The sequence below is a fragment of the Acanthisitta chloris genome, unplaced genomic scaffold, assembly GCF_000695815.1.
Source record: "Acanthisitta chloris isolate BGI_N310 unplaced genomic scaffold, ASM69581v1 scaffold7288, whole genome shotgun sequence".
NCBI classification, from domain to species: domain Eukaryota; kingdom Metazoa; phylum Chordata; class Aves; order Passeriformes; family Acanthisittidae; genus Acanthisitta; species Acanthisitta chloris.
In genome coordinates, this window is record NW_008686411.1 from 1 (window position 1) to 19,442 (window position 19,442).

General features: G+C 40.3%; 1 protein-coding gene across 1 annotated transcript in view; it reads left to right on the forward strand.

Moving 5' to 3' along the window:
- Positions 1-51: 51 nt before the first annotated feature.
- The window catches only part of CD109 (CD109 molecule), a gene marked incomplete at its 5' end in the record, with an annotated part of 72,499 nt that continues 53,108 nt past the window's right edge, over positions 52-19,442 (forward strand). Inside the window, 4 exon segments of the mRNA XM_009080107.1 lie at positions 52-212; positions 15,434-15,462; positions 19,046-19,276; positions 19,422-19,442. Coding sequence (XP_009078355.1) covers positions 52-212; positions 15,434-15,462; positions 19,046-19,276; positions 19,422-19,442 — 442 coding nt within the window.

Below are 19,442 nucleotides of genomic sequence, written 5' to 3' on the forward strand. Positions count from 1 at the left end.
TTTTTTTTGGGGGGGATTGTGTTTCATTCCCTGCCCTTTCGGATTTTCCAGACCTACGTTCCTGGTGGCAGCTCCCTGGAACATCAGGCCTGGAGCAAACCTGAGTGTTGGGGTAGCTCTGCTGCCGGATAGCCCAGCACAGGTAACCGTAAGGGGAGAAGTGATCCGAGATAACGAGACCATCCTGAGCAGGCAGATGGTCTTTGAGAAAGGTAAGAGAATGGGCTTGGCCTGGAAGTTATTTATATTTGCCTTCTCACACAAATATTTTGTTGCTCCCAAAATATCACAGCTTCTAAACGGTACTAAAATAGAAACTTTGTTTTAACCAAGTAGGAGTCACTATGGGAAAACAGCCTTGTACTCTGCTGGCTCAGTTTGCAGGTGGGCAGCTGAGCTGGATAGTGGGTGGTTCCATGGGTGTGCTACCTCTTTGTAAACTCTGAAAAGAATCAGGTAGTAGCAAAGTGTGATGGATGTGAGGTTTTTGAGAAGCCAGGAAGCATTTTGGTCAATGTAGTGGGGCCACTGAAGAAGTAGAGTTGCTTACTGGTAGTTTGTTGTTAAGGTGCAAAGTGGAAGCATGTGGGAGAATGGTAAGGGTGGAACAAACAATGTAATACAGCAACTGGAGCTGCTTCTCATGCCCTAGGAAAGGGAGGACCTGAGGACAGCAGGGAACTGGAGGTGACTGTTGGACACTGCTTCTTGGAAGCTCTGTGCATTTGAAGAAACAGAAATTTTTGGGGATTAAGAACTGAACTGTGGACTGCTTGGGGACTGAAGATAAGTGAACCTTAGAGCAGGCTGATTTAATCTATGCCACCAGGCAGCAGTAGAGGATGTGGTGGCAGTTCTGAATAGCTGGAGTGCTGAGATATCCTGGACACTGTTCCTTTTCAGAAAGGTCAGCTGGGAGCAGAAGCATAGAGGTGTCCTGCCTAAGATTTGTCCTTATGAGAAAGAAAATATCTTGTATGAGTAGTCCAGCTTTCAAACTGCTCTTAGTATGAATCAATATAAATGACACCCAAACTCTAGCTTTTTATTTGTTAAAAGTAAAGAGTCTGGGGCGAGTATGAGGTCCTAGAAAAATCTACCCTGTTATAATGCACTTCCTCTATTGTTTGAGTAATTCTTCTATTAATGTCTTACAGTTAATGTGATGCCTTCATTGGAAGCATCACACCTGCATTTCAAAGCCTTCATGAAAGTTCACCTCTCTTCACAACCTGTTGAGAAGACTGAGGCTTTGAGTGTGACGGAGTGTATTTGATCAGACCAAAAAATTTATGGCCCCATGATGCAGAAAAACATATCTGATCAAAACTCTTCTTGCTATTTCAAATATTCTCAAAAAGTTTTCCACAACTATACATTTGCAGTTTTACTTCAGGTTAGGTATTGCTCATCCACTCATTATTATCAGGTGTATGTCCTCCAGCACCAGAGTGAAAGTATAAACCTGAGGGTATGTAGTGGTATGGCTAATTGAAAATAATTGATCTGTGTTAATTTCTGATTCAAATCAGTTGTATACACTTGATCTGTTTGTGTCCTAATCTAATGCTAATAGTTGTCGTGATGTATGCCTAAGGCAATTACTTTAGGAAGGCAAATCTTCTTGCACCTAAAATCTGTATGCGAGTAAAACAGACTGGCTGTTGTGCCTGGAGTCCTTATTCTTAAGTCTCTATGACATGCTACCTGCCAAATTTAGATTTTGCTTATTCAGAAGTACAGACCGAACCTTCAGGACTAGACAGAGTGGAGGATTCAGCAGTGGATAAAGGATAAAGGAACATTTTTATTCTGTGGAGAAAATAACTTTGATGTATTTATTATGCTGTTCATAGTGAGCTTGTATTTTTAAGTTCACAATTCCTTCTCAAATCTTTCCTGGCAGTATTTTGATACAAAACCAAAACAAACCTAAACCAACTGTTTTTTGTTGTTTTCTTCTTTCAAAAACTTTTGTTTTCATAAGAAAACAGCTGTCTTCTCCTCTTCTTCTTCCAACTACACTGGCTTTTATTTCCTACTTATGTTCTGGTTTAGCATCGAATTCAGGGAGCCTTGCATGAGTTTCAACCTGCCCCTTTTTGTACTTTTTAACATTAAAAGGCAGACAAACAAATGGTAATTCCAAGCTTGTGAAAATATGTGAATGTCTCTATCTGCTCAGCACACAGAACAATGCTTGACACTAGGAGATGCTGAAACAGAGTGAACAGTGGGTGATCAGGAACAGGTATGACACTGTATCAGACTGGATGCAGTGAGGAAAATGGAGAAATGCTATAGTGCATTACTTGAAGTGCATGGATTTATTGTTCACTTTTAAATATTTCTTTGAATTTTCCATGCTTTTTTTTATTACTTGATAAACGGAACGGGGGAAAAAAAAGATGCTGAGTATACCATGCATTTCTTCTTGCAAAATTCTTAGCATTTAGTATGTGCATTTTTATAGTCAAGTTATACAATCTGGTAGTCATTTGTTCTCTGTGAACAAATGTGTAAGTAAAATTGTTTTGGGCCAGGAGCAAGGGAACTGCCATGTAACAGAGGATGTAGTGTTGAACGTGTGTATGCAAAGGTGCAACAGGAGTGGATCAGTTTTGACTCAGAGAGAAAGCAAGTTGTCAGAGAGAAGCAAAAGCAGTTTGTCAGAATAAGATCCTAAGGCTTCAGATTCTTCACTGAAGAACAAAACCTTAAGATAAAATAAGAAGTGGTATTATTGTAGCTGAGCTAGTCTAAATGTGTGACTGAAGGAAGACTGGAGGAGGTTTTATTAGGCCAGCTGTTGCAGTTGAAGGAAAAAACCCAAGCATATCTCCAAGCACACAAAATCTTCTTTAAATTACATCATTGCTGCATATATTAGTGCCTAGAAAATGTTGCTTTATCTGTCACTGATCACCACCCTTGGTTACGCTGCAAATTCAGTGGCACTGTTGCCTAAGCTGGCTCAATTATGCTCTGTATTTTTCCTTGCGTGGTGACAGCAAAAGCAGAGGATTAACTGCTCTGAGAAACTGATCTGGCTGAAAAATAAAGTTTTAATTTTGTTTGAATGTTTTTTTTTAGGCAGACAGGTTTCCTAGTGTGGTGTGCAAACATTTGTGCTGATGGAACTGAGATGTGTGCAGAGTTTGGAATCGGATGCTGGAGACAGAGGGCAGGCTGAGGGACACAGTTTTTATTAGGGATGCTTAATTTTGCAGGCCAAATTCAGAGTGTTAGAGCTATTACATACCTGTCTGGCAAGGTACTTACGCAGTTGCCCTAAGTTAAAGATTTGCCCATGGTTCTCAAGCAGCAACTCAATATGATACATGTGCTGCTCTAAATTTCTGAGTTAACTCCATAAAAGGATCTTGTTAATTAAAGGCACAGGATTTTTTTTCTTTCTATAATGTAACTCTTGCTTTATATAAGAAATAGAGTGGCTGCCCTCTGATGGTTGATAAAATATTCAGTTTTAATATTACTGGAAATGGAATTCTGATATCTGAGTGATTCTTGGGAAGTTGTCCATTAGAGAAAGGCTTTAGGAGTGAAGGTTGGTTCATATTATTGTGGGGTTTTTTTAAGAACAAAGGGAAGGTAAATGTATTTATTAATAAGTGGCCAGTGGGTATTCCTTGGAGGGAAGGAGAAAGTGTGCATGCACATATGTTTAAAGGAGTGCTGATATTTTGTGCTTGGCTCAACATTCCAGAATCCAAATGTACTGTAGAGCAAGGGAGATTGTTTAAGACCAATGTTTTGGTACAGAAATTAAGTTTATTGCGCTAAATGTAGTGAAAACAGAGCAACTGAATGTTTGCAAGCAAAAGATTTCTGCTACAGGTAAACTTGGTGTGAGCAACCACAGCCCAAAAAACACAAGTCAGTGCGTCACCAGGAGAGAACAGGTTTCTATTGCTTACAGCAGACTCCAGAAAAACACAGAGCACTAACTAAAGCTATTTCTGTGCACTGTACCAAGGCTTGGCACACTTTTTGTGGAGATGCAGTATCAGAAAGATCCTTACCCTGATTGAAAATGATTTCAAAAGGTAACAATGGCCTGTGTGCAATTGGAGCTGTTGAGTTTTCTGGGTCAACAACAACAACAACAAAAAGATGGGAATAACAGACAGGCAAGTTGAATTTCTTGCATGAATAGCTTGATTTTCAGTTATTACAGTGAAGGGTGACTCTTGCCATGCATATTTATCCAGTCATTGATCAAGAAAGATGTTTGAATTGGCAAGAAGTGTTGTCTTACAGGGTTTGCTGCCCAGACATTGCCGTGTGTGTTAGTGTATGGAAAACTTCATACTTTAATTGTGAGAGGTTCTGAAAAGTATTTTCTGTGTTGGTGCTAGAATGATTGGGAAAAAGTAAGTAGCATATGAGTTGGGGAAAAAAAATTAGTTTTAAGGAAAGCTTTCATGTATAATGAAGTGTCATCATTTACCCAACAGCCAGAATGGTTTTTAGTCTTAAGAAAATGATTTAGTTAGAGTTTCTGGTATTTAAGGTACAACATAATGTACTTAAGGCATGATAAGTGAGAACTACTTTGTGAAGTTATTGAAGAATTCGGTTTACAGTAGTATGCATTGTTTGTAAGTTACTTGTACATGTTAATTAATTTGCACTGCTTTTCTGTATTTCTAAAGAGGAGTAAACTCATATGTTAGCAGAGGTGACTGAGCTAGAGTGTGGTGAATACTCAACTAGGATTTGTGAAACATGATAGTTTGTCAGAACTTTTATCAAGCTCAGACATGTAGTGATCCTCCATATAAACAATGGGAAATCTGCTTTTACCAGAAGGCACGTTTTACCTTCTTAGTAATAGAGTTCTGACCATGTTACTGTGTGAACCAGTGAAAAACAGTAGGAATAGTAACTTGTAAAATAACACCTACATGGGAATGAATGGCCTAAGAATGCCAGTTGCTGCTGTTAACCTTGAGTTGCCTCTCTTATTTTAGTACCTAGTTTCAGAATAATATGACTGAGTTATTGGTGACCACAAAATCTGTGCTGAAAATTTGGGGGGTAAAGAGTTTTGCTGGCAGTTTAGTGGGATATCTCTTTTCTGCCGACTTCGCGTCAATGCCTAAAAGGCCAAACAGTGAGAGAGCAGGAGTTTCATGATTTTGCATCCATAATCTCCACCTCCAAAAGCATGGATAGCTGTGTCTTGTGAAAAATAAGTTGTCAAATAGCCAGGACACGCAGATAACCTTTGCAAAATCAGAATAAAGGAAAGGTTTTTGGGAAGGAGGTGTTGGGGCTGGATCCAGAGACTAGGAAGTTAGTAGAGTAGAAGGTGCTCTCTTACAGGCTTTCATACTGCTGGAGGACATAGAAGAAGAAAAAAAGCAACCAGGTTTTTGTGCCTCTTGTTGAATCCATCCTGCTAACTGGCCCATTAAATCATTTGCAGCAAAATGGAAGTAAATAAGAAGAATTGTGAGGTAAGATGCTATCAGAAACAAGAAGCATGGGAAGCAAAGGGAGAAAGCTCTTGAGGGATTCATATTAAAAGGGTAGGTACACAGTACCCTAGCAGAGCAGAAAGGTGAGAAATAAAGTAACTAAACACGATCTCATCACTGGCTAAAAAAACCAACAGAAAAAAGGAAAACCGTATGTAAAAAAAATCAGATTACAAAGGTTGAGCTTAAAGAAGTAGTATGGGTAAGAAAGGACAAAACTGGAAAGGCCAAACCATCAATAGGAAAGAATGTGAAGGATAATAAGGCAGGGTTTTTAAATATCATGTTGGTAACAAGAAAGCTAGCAAAGGATGTGGCTTGCTACTCTGATGAAAAGGGCATTGGTTAGTGATGCTGAGAGGCAGTAAGTGTTCAGTCTTCACTAAGAGGATCAACTAACTGCCATGGAAAATCTGTGAGAATTAAGACATCAAAAGGGGAGAGACAGTTTAAAGAGTACTTTGGTAAAATAGATGTTTAGGCCTGATAAAATTGCCTGTAGAATGTTTAGGGAATTGGTTGAAATAATTTTGAACCTGCTAGTGAAGTTTTGAAAGCGTGAGTGAAGAGAGAGAGGTTCTGGGAGATTGAAAACCTGCAAATAAAATGTGTTCCACCATGGGCTGGCAGGGTTTGTAGGTGGAGAAGTAACTGTGGGTTGGCAGGGGTTGTAGGTGGAGAAGAAGCAGGATATTGCTGTATTTTGACTTTACAAAGGCTTTTGATAGTCTGGCATGGCACTCTGTCAAGCCAGCTGGGGAAGTGGGGACAGCATGAAATTTTTATTTAGTATGCTTGTGGCTGGACAGAAAATTATATTCACCAAGTAGGTCTAAGTGGTTCACGCTCATACTGGAAATGGGTTGCCATGAAACTATTGCTCAGTATGATTGACATGGATGAAAAAGGGAGAATGTTTATGAGATCAGTGAAGGGGGGGTAAGGATGCTGGGAGATTAAATTTTGAACTAATTTTGACAATACTGGAAGTGATTAGGGGAAGAAGTGGAGTGTGATTCACTAGAGAAACTTCAGAGTTGTGCTTTTGTTGAGGAATAAAAGTGTGTGTTTACTGGATGGGGAACAAAGTGGTACAGGAGTCCTGCAGAGAATGGGTATGTTTGTGGGCTAGGTGCTGGTTTAAAGGTAACAGAAGGTGAAAGCTTGTAAATAGTACTGTGGTGCTCAAAAAAGAAGGCAAATGTGTACACAGAAATATTTTCTATAAGCTATGAGAAAAAGTATTCTAGTAATCTTCACAGCCCTAATTAGGCATCCTGGGGAAGGGAATGCTGTGTCTGATTTGTGGCACTCCTCATGGAGGCTGTGAACCAACTGGAGAAATTCTTGAGAGAGCAGAGGGAAAGATCAGAGATCTCTCAGGAGCAAGTTCAGACCTGACAGAAGAAAGTGGGCCTTCACATAAGGTGAAAATGAATTGTGGAACTCCATGTCCCAGTTACTATGGATGGAAATCATGATTACACAAATTTATGAGGCAAAAATCCATCAAAGACTGGTCCAGTATAAAGAGACTCATTCTGGCTTTTCAAGCCCCAAGCCTCAGATTTCATAGTCTGGGAAGAGTACCCAAGGAAGGGTCACTGTGTACTTGTCCTGTTTTATGCTGTTCAGATGTCTGTCCTTGGCCATTGCTGGAGATGGGACCTTGGGCCAAACAGACTTTGGTTTGGCCCTGGTAGTCTGTTCTACATTCTGGAAAACATCTGAGGAGAGATGGAAGGAATGGGGGTGAGGTGTCAGCAAAAGTGTGCTATGCACCTGGTTATGTACTGTGAGGTACATAAAAAGTAGCTTTAAAGAGAAAAGGGTGGGACCTAACAGTGGATCTCCAGATGGGTCTAGGGTCATATCCATAGTGGTGACTAATTAGGAGATCCAAGCTGAAGTTATAGAAGTACTTGCAGAGACAGCAGTCAGTTGGGATTCGTGGGTTTCCAGTGATACACAGGTGACTTTTCCATTCATGAGACTCCTGTGACTGGCAGCATTCCTGGTTCCCATGCTCTGCTATCCCTGATTACCTGTTTGTGAAGGAGAGTTGAGATCCTATCAACAGAGGCTGAATGGCAAACGGCAAGAGATGACGCTGGTTCACCTAGATTCACTGCAGTGCAAATAAGTATGTGCATAGAAAATGTGGCCACAATGACAGACCACTTCTCCAGCTTCCTGGAGGTGCAGCTGTGAGCTCCACATGCTTATTTTGTGGAGTTACATTGCCTTTAGATACCAGTGAAGGAAGTCTCTGGTTATATTTTTATATATTGAAATAATTTTATCATCTCAGAAAAGTTACGTGGCTTTGTCATCATAGACTCCAAATGTATTTCAGAAAAATAGAAGAAAACCTATATGAAAACAAACCTTCTTCTTTCACTCCCTCTTAGAGGAAATTTAAATAATTTCTGGGCATTTGATTGTCAGTGAATGAGTCTAAGAGGTGACCTGACTTGGAATTTTACTCCAATTGCAGCAACTGATGTGATGAGGGTGATATTAATACTGCCAAGTGTCTGCCATTGACAGGCTTGGCCACATTTTGTCCTAGTATGAGTTCCCTATGATTTATGTTTGAATAAAAACTGCAGCTGCTTTAAATTGCAGTAATAGTGGCTTTGTCTGTGTTTATTTCATGGACATCAGAATGGATAATGATAGTCAGTAGTGCCTTGAAAGCAGGATGTGCAGATGCCTGTGAGTTTGTGTTTGTGTGTAGTCACCAAGGGAATGAAATGCCTCATTTTCCTCATTTTCCATTTAGTTGTGTAAAAAGCTTAAGTCTGAGTTTATTCTGAATTGTCTGTTTCATAGACTGGATCTGATGTCAATAAAGTTTTCTGTATAGTATTCAAAAATTGTCTTTCTAACAGCTGTGAGTTTATAATGTATGGCAATATAGTTGTTTGGGTAGGGTAGGCAGAGATAATGTCATATGCATGACAAAAAGCCCATGGATGACGCTTAGTCTCGTCTCAAGAAAAAGCTGGAAAGAGCTTGTACTTGAGTTTAAGCATCTGTGATGGTAGTGGCTGGATAGCTGTCAGAAGGTCTCTGATTAAAGAGATTATTTAGTTTTAGAAATATGAAACTCTTCTGTTTTCTTACCCAGCGTGCAATATCTGAGATAAAAAAACCAGAGTGTTTTAAGTGTTCTTGCAACTGGCTGCTCTCTGACTACTCAGCTGAAAGTGATAATGATAGAGTTGGCTGTTTTACTTCAGAAGACTGGGTGGAGAATTAAATGTCTGAATGATGACGTAAGTCTAAAAAGGGCCAGTGTGCAGGAAACATGGCTCATGCATGTGGAAGGGATCATGGATGTGGCAGGGCAGGGGAGGAGGTGCCCAGCATCTGCAGTATCTGTAGGTCTGGGAGGGTAAGCGATTATGATGTTCCTCAAGGGTGGGTCTGACAGTGCTGAAGAGAGAAGAATGACTAAATTGGCAGAAGGGACAATCAGGGAGGTACCTCTACTCCTTTGCAATGTGAGGTAGAAAGATGCAGGGAATGCTATGATCAGGGGGCAGAGAAGAGGAAGGACAGTGGCCCTGCTGTTCATACCCTCTGATAAATCTGTATCTATTCTGTCCTGGCCATGAGTGATTCTGGTTGTGCTTTTTGTGGTTGTTTCCCCCACTCTTGTGATCATATAGAAAAGCACATTGGGGGAAACCCCTTTGTATTTAGACAGAGAAGGGCTTTTTTTCATTTGGTCATGAATTGTCCTGGTTATCAAGAAAATATCCCTACACACTGCATTGCAGACTGAAGCTAGAACTTGCTAGCAACTGCAGTTTGGTAAAACATGGCTTTAATCACAAAAACATCTATGCATGTTGCTTTTCTTCTGTCCCTTAGAGCTGTGGTGCCCTGTCTCTTGACCAGACTCTCAGGTGATAAATTCTGGGCCAGTTCAGATTTTTCCTCCTGGTCCTTTACATCTTTCTCCAGAGGCACCACTGCTACCCTGCCTCTCTCTGTCCCTTTATAGTTGCTGAGTGCTTTTAGCCTCCAGATTTGCAAAAAGTACTGAAAAGGAGAAGGGGTGGTGGAAATAGGGAGTAGGGTAATGAGTGGCTGTGGAGGGAGGTCTGTGTAGTGCTGGCAGACAGGAAGGGTTTAAAAGGCTTTTTTGGAGCAAGTGTATACCCCTTTGCTACAGGCCTGCTGGCCTCATTTGGCTTTGGATGTCAGCCCATACACTGACGTTCCCTGGCAATTCCTGTTGCCTGTTTGAGTGCTGCATTGCCCCTCCTCCTACTGTCCGGCCCAAATTTAGCCATGACTTAACAGCAGTGGCTCACACTATGTATTTTGGGCTATTTGTGTAACTAAATAGTGCTAATTTGGGTGCCAGTTTTAAGCTGATAGATGAGGAGTATAACACATTTAAGGAAAACTGTGGACTCAACTGATTTGCAGGTTTTCTTTTAGGAAAAAAAGTTATTTATTCATTCCCTGGACACTGGACAATTTAAGTCTTGGTATTTATGTGCCTTTTTTTTTTTAAACACAAAAATAGTATGTATTTTGGATAGGAATAAAAACCTGGAAGGACACTGAAGAACATTTTTTTTTATTTCTCTAATGTGAGTTTTTGAAATAGACTCCTCCGTAGAAAAAAATTCCATTTGCCACTGCAAAGAAAATGCTTTTCTGTAAATACTTCTTAAGCATGGATATGTGAGCACAGCTGCCAGAAGAAAGACATGGCATCATTTCAGTAAATCAGTCTGAAGTGGTTCCAGTTACCTTTTTTCTGTTCTCACACAGGTCTAAGATGAGGATGAGGATGTAGATAGAAAAGTTTAAGTGCAAAAGTATGTTTGTAGCAATACCTGCCACAGGAGCTAGAATATACAGTCAAGTCCTGAGTTTGTATAAATTAGTGAGAGGCTGTGCTGATTTATATTGGCACAAGCTCTTGTTCACTGTGCCAAGCAATACAGTCAGTTTTCTGCAACCTCTGTCCTTTTCTGGGAGTGGAAGCTGAAACATTGATGTTTAGTCCTATTGCTAGTGGTGTCAGCTCAGGAAAGGGTACCATAAGTTTCTGGGTTCGGGTCAGGCTCATGCAATGGGAAGAATTTAAGAAGCCAGCAGTGCTTTTATTTATTTAATAAATTTGTGTGTTTATTTATTTAAGAGCTAGAAGTGCAGCTGTTCATAAGTCTAAAGAAACATGCGTGTCTTTGGTTCTGTAGGGTTTTTTTCTATTTGCTTTGTTGGTGTTAATACTATTAGGCTTCAACAAATGGCAGGGTGGCAAGGTATATACATCAAAAAGATGACAGTTTTCCCCCTGCCATCTATGCTGGTGACATGTCAATACCACACTGTCTTTGATTTCTCTTCTTCTGGACAGTCCTAAATGCCAAGGACTCTGTGGAAAAGGAGGCAGGACAATGTGGCCCTTGTTTCCACTGTATTTCCATGTATTTTCTCAATGGAGTATTAATTGAACAAATGCAGTAAAATCTTCAGGAATTCTGTGAAAAAAATGGTTTTGCAAGTGATGAGGAAGGATATTTTTTCTTGCAGGCTCATGCGACTTCTGTCGGGATTTTTTTGTTGTTTGTTTTTTAGCTTTCTTCAAGATTAGTCTGGAACAGTCCACTGGATTTTTACAGCCTTCCCCTACGGATAGGTCATGGCTCCCAGCTGGACGTTTTCTTTAGCTAATCCCTTGAAGTAGCAGGGACTCGTGGTCTTGCCTGGTCTTTCCCCTCGGTGGCCCATTGCAGTCATGCTGGTTAGCCTGCTGCTGCAGAGAGCAGATGTGATGAGTCAGGAGGAAGTGTTTTGTGGTCTGCAATTCTTGGTGTAGGCATCTTAGCTGTTCCGGGCTCCTTTCTGTACTTACTTCTTCTGCCCCAAGTTAGTTACCTGTAGTCACTGGGAGCTGTATTGAATAACTGAAGGGATTTCTTGCAGGGATGTGTTGAAGGAGGGTGACAACTGTTGCTGTTTCTGGGGACAGTGGACTCGACTGATCTCATGTGTAAATCATGTGAAAGTGTTACACCCTGCACATGGGTATGAGTGTCCAGCTGTATGATAGCAGAGCAGTGCCATGTGCGAGCTGTTGGACTGTGGTTAACTCCTTATAAACTTGAGATTGCTGTACGATTAAATATAACTTTATCATCAAGTGAACAGAAAAATATGGTGAATTTCAGCAATTCAGCATTGGCATCAAGGAAACATTCTGCCTATGGCTCTTGTTGAGCACATTCTAAGTCATCCCTGGGTGTAGCTGAGCAGAGCTCCAGGGAATTGACTGCAGCTTGTGAGTCTCTGAGAACATGGGAAAATCTTGCATGACAGGGAAATTCACTGCTATGCCAAAGAATTTCAGATCTGCCCAGGCCGCTCAGTTCCTAGCAAAATAATTACGTAGTGACATGAGTTGGAAGATTACCTCATGCCCTGGAGCCTCTTTTATGATTTTCACTGTCTGGGAATAAGACAGTGCTTTGGGCTTTATCATGGCAGCCAGGGAGGCTGTTACCTCCCTATCACTGCTTCAGAAAGTAAATGCTTTCTGAGTTGCACAAAGTAACTGATTTAAATCTCTAGCCCCTTCTGCATCACATCTGTATCTGTTTCAGACCTGATGTTAGGTCTCTCATGCCTGGGAATGCCAAAGAAACTCTGCCTTAATATTTCTGTCTTTTGCATGCTGGTTGTTCTTAGAACAGGTGGAGGCAAGCAGGCACTGCCCTGATGGGAAGGCTGTGAAGTACCTGCCCTGTTACTTGCAAGGTTGCTTTGCCAGCTGGTAGATGCTGCATAGGGTGATGTGCAGCAGTTCCCTTCACTGCTCTACCTGTGTGGTGTGTGGGTACTAGAGTGTTTGCACTGGAATGGGTAAAGATGGAAATAGATATCCCGTGGTGTGGGCTATGGTATGAATATCAGATTTGTGTTTGGTGGCTCTTCAGGGTACTGAAGTCACTGCTGTAACCATTGCTTTAATTAGCTCTGTGGGTTAGATTAGAGAAAGTGTAGAAATATTTAACCGCGTGCATATGCACTCAGATGCATATGGTAATAAAATAGAAGTTTTAGTTCCTTGTTGATAACCAATTATCAGCAGTGACAAAGGTTATTTTTTCTCCCTGGTGACATAGTGTTATGGGTTGTGGTTGTACAAACCCCAGCTTTAACCCAGCCTTTTTTCACAGATGGGCAGAAACTAGAGAAGGGTTAGGCTTGCAGTGTACAACTGAGAAAAAATTCGGAAGGTAACTTCGTAGTATCTCTGTTATCACTAGTTACCCTACATGTAGGTGCTTCTACCAGTGAAATATAATCCCTTAAAAATTTCTTCCTAGTTAACAGGAACTCCATCTCTCCTGAGTGAGGAAGATGTAAATTTCCTTTAGGTAAAATGATGTCTCTCTTAGTGTGGTTGTTTGGGCAGGGGGTTGTTGGGTAGATTTGGGAATGTATCAGTGAGTCCAGAGGGGTTTACATTGGCTATGGATCAGGCACTCTGCAGGACTTTGTAGTTCTTCTCTTGTAGTTGATAGTTGTTCTGTAGCCCTGGGCACCAAGCAAGCTTGGTTGAGTGTGAGATTCTCTGTCACTGTGCAGTGAGGCAGAGTGTCCTCTCCACTGCATACTGAGAAAAATGTTTATTTTGCCAGAGACTCCTGTCTGGAAAACCTCAAAGGCCAGTGGGGTTGCTCAGTCAATGGCTGCATGGGTTGGTTCTCAAGTATTTAAGAGGTGTCTGGATCTGGTCCTGGAAGATATGGTTTAGGGGTTACAGCAGAGTGACAGGTTAACAGTTGGACTTGATGATCTTAAAAGCCTCTTCCAGTCTTGATGATTCTATGATTCCAGGAGAGAGGGATGGTTGGAAAAAAATTGCAGTTTTAACAGCAGCATAAACATGTTGTGAAAAGAACTGTGTTCCTTAGGGCCTGGTACAGCCCATCCCTGTTAAGCTTTTGAATACCAGAATGAAGTACTGGAGTGTGCTACCCACAAACTTCATTTGTGGGATGTGAGTCATTTGGTTTAACTCAGGTTATAATTTGAATAGATGGTACATGCTGGACAGCATTTTTCCTTTTAGTGCTTTTGGCAGCAGCCAGAACAACCTGTGTTCAGTTCACTGAGACTTCCTTCTGTTTGCCACTGTCAAAGGAAAGAATTCCTTGACTTTTAAAATTAAAGTTTATTGAGGTTCAGAGGTCAAGTGACTACTTCATCTTGCAATGCTTTCATATCCAAGGTCAAGAAGGACATAAATCAATTAATTATTTTTTTTGCTTACTCCATGAGGCAGTTGAGTAAAAGATAGGTATAAAGTCATTGCTTTTTAGGAGATATAAAAAGGTCCAACTGAATGTGATCAACAGAAGAAAATATGAGTCAATATGAGCCAGCAGGGTGCCTTGGCAGCCAAGAGAGGAAACCCCATTCTTGAGGGGTGCATCAAGCACAGCATCACCAGCTGATACAAAGAGGTGCTGGGTGGGTGCACTGCTGGGTGCTCCTTTGCTTAAAGGTGGTAAATCCTGTGCATGGTTTTGAAAATTTTAGCCTTTATCTGGGCTGCAGAATAATGGAAAATATCAACTCAGGTGGAGTAGAGGACTGAATGGATTGTAAAAGTGTTTCAGTCTATGTGAATGCAAAGCAAAATGGTTAAGTGAAGAACAGGGACATCAGCCCCCACCATACAGAGAAGTAATGTTGCTGTAGACTGGAGTTCATGCTCTTGCAACCCTGGGAAAGGTATCATATGTCTTCCATCAACCATGTAAGGCGAGGAGCTGGTGGAGTGGATGTATCTGGTGAAGAGGAGTCAGTTATTGCTAGAGAGAATGGCCAGGATTAAGGCATTTTATTGCAACTTTGCCTTTCTGCAATATTGTGTGATTTAAAGTATTTTGCTTCTTTTTTTAAAATTCCTTCTAGAAAAGTTGTCAACGTTGATAAAAATGACTATAGAAAATAGTCACCTATTAAACTGCGGAGGAGATTAGTACGAAATATCCTGGGTTTCTGTTACATGTGAAGGAGTTGCACAATCAACTTCTTGCAGCAGCAGAGGGTTGCTTTGGTCTTAGGGCAGTGGTACTTGAGAGGGGAGTTGTTCTCAAGGACAACAGTGCCAAACCATACCCACCTTGTTCAGGCAGCTCCTGGCTGAGACACTGTTGGTACCCTCAGACCATTATATAAGTGCAGCCCTGCGTTTCAGTTTTTCTGGGCTGTTCATCTCTGACTGGTTCTTTTAGCAGGTTTAGGATGGTAGTGATTGTTAGGAAGCTGCTGAATTAGTTTGCTGGTTGGGGGATCAAGTCTCTGACTAGGCTGTTGGGGTTTCCCACTCTGGGCTTGTGGCAATGGGTGTGTGATGAGCTGAGTGCTCCCTTGGCATGGGGCTGGTTGTTATTTAGGTTCCATATCTGCTGTCTTTCCTTTGTGCTCCTTCACATGTCTGTGGAGATGAGCTGCTTATCCCTTAATCTGTGACAGTGGCTGACAGTAGTCTTGAGAGGATTTGGGAGGAATAACTGTGGGGGGGATGAGATATTGAAGAAAGTATAAACACAGTATGTCAATATGGACTAATGCAGCAGTTGCTCCAGGCTGTATGTGTTAGTTTCATATCTAGGCAGTGTTTGGCAGCAATTAACAGGCTAATTAGCTGCTCAGCCAGTCACAGCCATTGCATGTATGTTGGCTGGATGATCCATGTGCCCTGAGCTCCAGAGCTGCATCAAGGGAATTTGTTTGTCCAGTGGGTATTATGGGCAGTGTGGGAAGTGGGAGGAGCACTGCTCTTCTAATTAACCTGACAATGTTGATGTTTTGGTAAATTTATGATAAGTAATCTTACAGATTGCTGACAGTGTGATGTTTCTTTTTTTTTTTGCATTCAGATTCCTTTGGGACACTTGTTCTTCCAGTAGTAAGTATTTCTTTCCTTTCCTCCTTCCTCAGAAAATGTTGACTCTCTGTAATTTACCATCAGTTGTTGTTGATGAGATGATGTATTTTGCATGTAATCCCAGCTATTTTCACAGTCTCAGATGAGTGTATTTACTGACCAATAAGCCAAGATGATTTCAGGTCAAGTGCTCTGCAGCTTTTAAGTAATTACAGGGTTTGGGAGCTGATTTCCAGCATCAATACAAACTGTCATAAAACTTGAACACAGAAATAAGCTTTGTGGCTTTTTTGACTAGCTGATACCTCCATCTGTATTTCAGACACACCATGAGGTTCAGTTAGAGCTGAAAGAATTGTACAAAGCAATAATTGAGCAATATTAAAACAAAAATATATATGTGCACAGTCTTTGTAAGGATTTGGAAGTGCACATTCAGTGAAAGTATATAATATGCAACAAAAGTGTGTTTTGAATTGTATATGAATCCTGAATTTATAATCCTGGATGTTCATCTTGAAAACCCAATCTAAAGAGTTTCATATTTATGTCAGGGGAAAAGTTTTACCAAAGTCCTCTGTGAGTCTGAGTATCCCAAAATCCAGTGGGTTTAAATTTTGATCTCAAATAAAATCTGTCTCTGGTTAAATATTCTGGAAATGTTTGATAGATGGATAATCAATAACAATTATCAGCTCAACATTATGAAGATTACTAGGTTGAAATGCATCTGTATGAGCTGTATATTAGCAAACATAGAAAATTCTGTTAATGAAAAAAAAGTTAATATAATCTGGCCAAGTCTTAGTGTCCAAGTACCTGAAACTAGGTAGGGTGAATTCCTCCCTCTCTCATTGCTACCTGAAGGGATGAAAACTGACTTATTTTTTAATAGCAATTTTTTTTTCTCAAATTCACATAGCCACAGTAGACTTATATTTTGCCCAAAGTGTAGTTGGCTGTAGCAGAAGGTGGGTAATGAGTTTCTGGATTCAGCCTCATCTTTTCCAGAGGAAACAGTAACTGCCTTGTCTGAGGTGCTTGTGATGGTGGCTGGTGTGGTCCAGAGAAGTACATGTGTCTCTTGTGTTAGGAGTGCCAAAATGGGGATAGTAATACCATTCACTTGGGGATGTTTTGACTGAGATAAAATATTTTCACAGCAAGTTCCTACCACTTAGTGTTAAAAGCTGCTTTGCTCATATTCGGGTTGAGAAACAACCATTTAGGGAAGGAGTTGGTGGGGTAACTGAGGTAAATAATTGCTGTTATTGTAGCAGTGACCTTCTGGAAGTGTTGTATTAGTGCTGTTTCTGTTAGCATTGGATGTGTGAAACAGAAGGTGGGTTACATTGCACCTCAGCTGTCCTAATACACTGCCATGGCAGTGCAGACTTCATTGACTCTGACCTCAAATGGGCAGTTTTGTCACCATGTATCAGGAAGGAAAGATCTTTTGAAATATAAAAAATAGAAAAATCTATGGAGCAATCCATGCTATCTGTCACTATTCATGATCGGAAAGAGATACAAGGAAATATAAGAGGTCTTTAAATGCCACTTACAGATTTCTAAAGAAGAAATCAAAGGCAATACTTGCAAATATGTTAAAATAATGCTGTAAGAGCACAAATCACTGTTATGATGAGACAAAACAAGCTTATTTTCCCACATTTTGCTTTTGAATGATTATAATGTGTCCTGGACGTCTTGTAGGGAATCCCACCTACTTTTTAGGGAGCACATCTTCTTTAATAAATAGTAAAATTCCTAAATAAAATAATTTTGAGGTAATATTTGACGGATGCGGCAACTAAGGCTGTTCCTCCTATTTAAGATATTGCAGAATACTTGGCGTGGAAGTTGTAGAGTGGTGAAATATGTGAATCATATGTTCTTGGCAATGCGTGTATGAAAACCTGCAGCTGAAGAAAATGCAGAATTTGTTTTAGTGTGGAACTTTGCACCAAAAATTTAGTTATGTAAGTCCAGATTTTAAAAGGGGATTATCTTCTTCCTGTGTCATCATATGCTTGCTCATGGGTGAAAAAGAGCCTGTTTATTTTTCCCCTTCCTGACTTGTTTTTTTTTTTTAATCCTGGCTTGTTTTTAAAAACAGAAAGTCAACAGAGAGGGATGGAATGGTAGTTGATTCCCTTTTATAAGTAAACACACAGAGAAGGAAATGTATTTGATACAGACGTTTGCATCTACCTCATTTATCACCCTGTGACATTTTCTCTGTTTGTGAATTCCTTTTACCTCACTGTGCACTGTTAAAATGGGCTTTGACAGCACTACAGCCTTTCTTTATGGGGCTTGGTAGGATACTTTTGAAGTGCTGTGCCTGGTGAGTTAACAGCTGTAATTTTCATTACAGTGCATGAGGAGTGCTTCAATTCCATATGTTATCCTAAAAAATGCAAGCTTGTCTGCTTTAGTTGTCTTTTAACTTCTGAGGTTTTGCTCCAGATTTACTGTCGTAACTCCAAACAGAAGCATGTGACTCTTAAGCTTAAAAAACAGGACTACTGAATGAGCTGTGTGCTGTGTTCAAACCCTTTTCCTTCTTCAAAAAGACAGTCTGGCTGTACAGGAGCCAACATCTGGGCTGGGATGTCCCTGGTGTCACTGGGTGTCTGTGAAGGCTCTGCTCACGTGAAATTCCCATGTGCTGCAGCAGCTCTGCCTTGAGACTTTCAACCCCTGTGACTGGGATTCCTCCCAGCTAACTGTAGGAAATGAAGTGATGCATTTGAGTTATGACCTCTAGATTTCGTCTGTCTCTCCACTAGAGAGAGAGAGAAACCTGTGCATGATTACTATGTTTTTATGTGGTCTACATTTCCTTGCAAGTGATATCTCTGTTTTCTGCCAGCACTGAAGGAGCCTTCAATGTTTATCCTAAATATGTTAACCATATAAAATGTCTCGTCCTTTATTTCTTAAATAATCATTCTTCTGAAAATATTTTCTTTCTAGATGAGTCACATTATGTGCTGTAATTATGAATCATTAAACTAAAATTAGACAAAATTTGTGAGGTTTCTATTGAAAAGCAGTATCTTAGCTAGTGAGATATTAATTCTGTATTTGATTTTTCTGCCCCATAGGACATGAAGCTAAAGACTGTAAAAAAAGAAGTGCAAGGTTCTGTTACTGTCCTGCTCATCTTTCTCACACTTACCTTCTTCAGATCTTTTATTTTTGGAAAGTTTATTACCAAAAAGGGATGAAGTCAGAAAAATATTAGCTCCTTTATAAAAACCAAGAAATTTCTAAGTAACTGTGAAAAGAGAGAGCACAATGTGTCTGTGAATCTATGAATTGTATATGAATATATAGATACTTACATTGTTGAAAACCTGATTACTACTTTAAATTAGGTGCAAACATATTGAAAAGATGTTTCTTTCTGATAACACATTTACAGGTAATTGTTGAAATAACACTTTAAAGCCCTGAAAAAAATGCCCTTTCTCTTTTTGAGAATAAGTTGACAAGTTCAGGAATATATTAGATCTTTATGTCAGATGTTTTAAAAATGGTAATATCTTCAAGAATGTTTTGGATAGCTAACAGAGAGTCACTGTTTTCTTTCAAGCTGCCGTTGAACAGTGCTGCTGGGAATTATGAGCTGCTGGTGGAAGGTCGTGCTGATGGGCGGCTCGTCTTCTCTAACCGTACCAGCTTGATGTTCATGTCAAAGAGCATCTCTGTGTTCATCCAGACTGATAAATCTATGTATAAACCAGGACAGGATGTGCTGTTTCGGATTGTCACCATCTATCCTGATCTTAAACCTTACAAAGTGTCTCTGAATATATATATGCGAGTAAGTATCCACAGGAACATAGTTATACCTTGGAATGTGTCATGTGTTTCAAATTAATGTGACAAATAAAGGTCATATGTATTGCTATCTAAATCTTGCTAGCAAGGTCACTCTCATTTAACATGCAGCTTGGCTTTTCTCCTAGGACCCTCGGAAGAAATTGGTT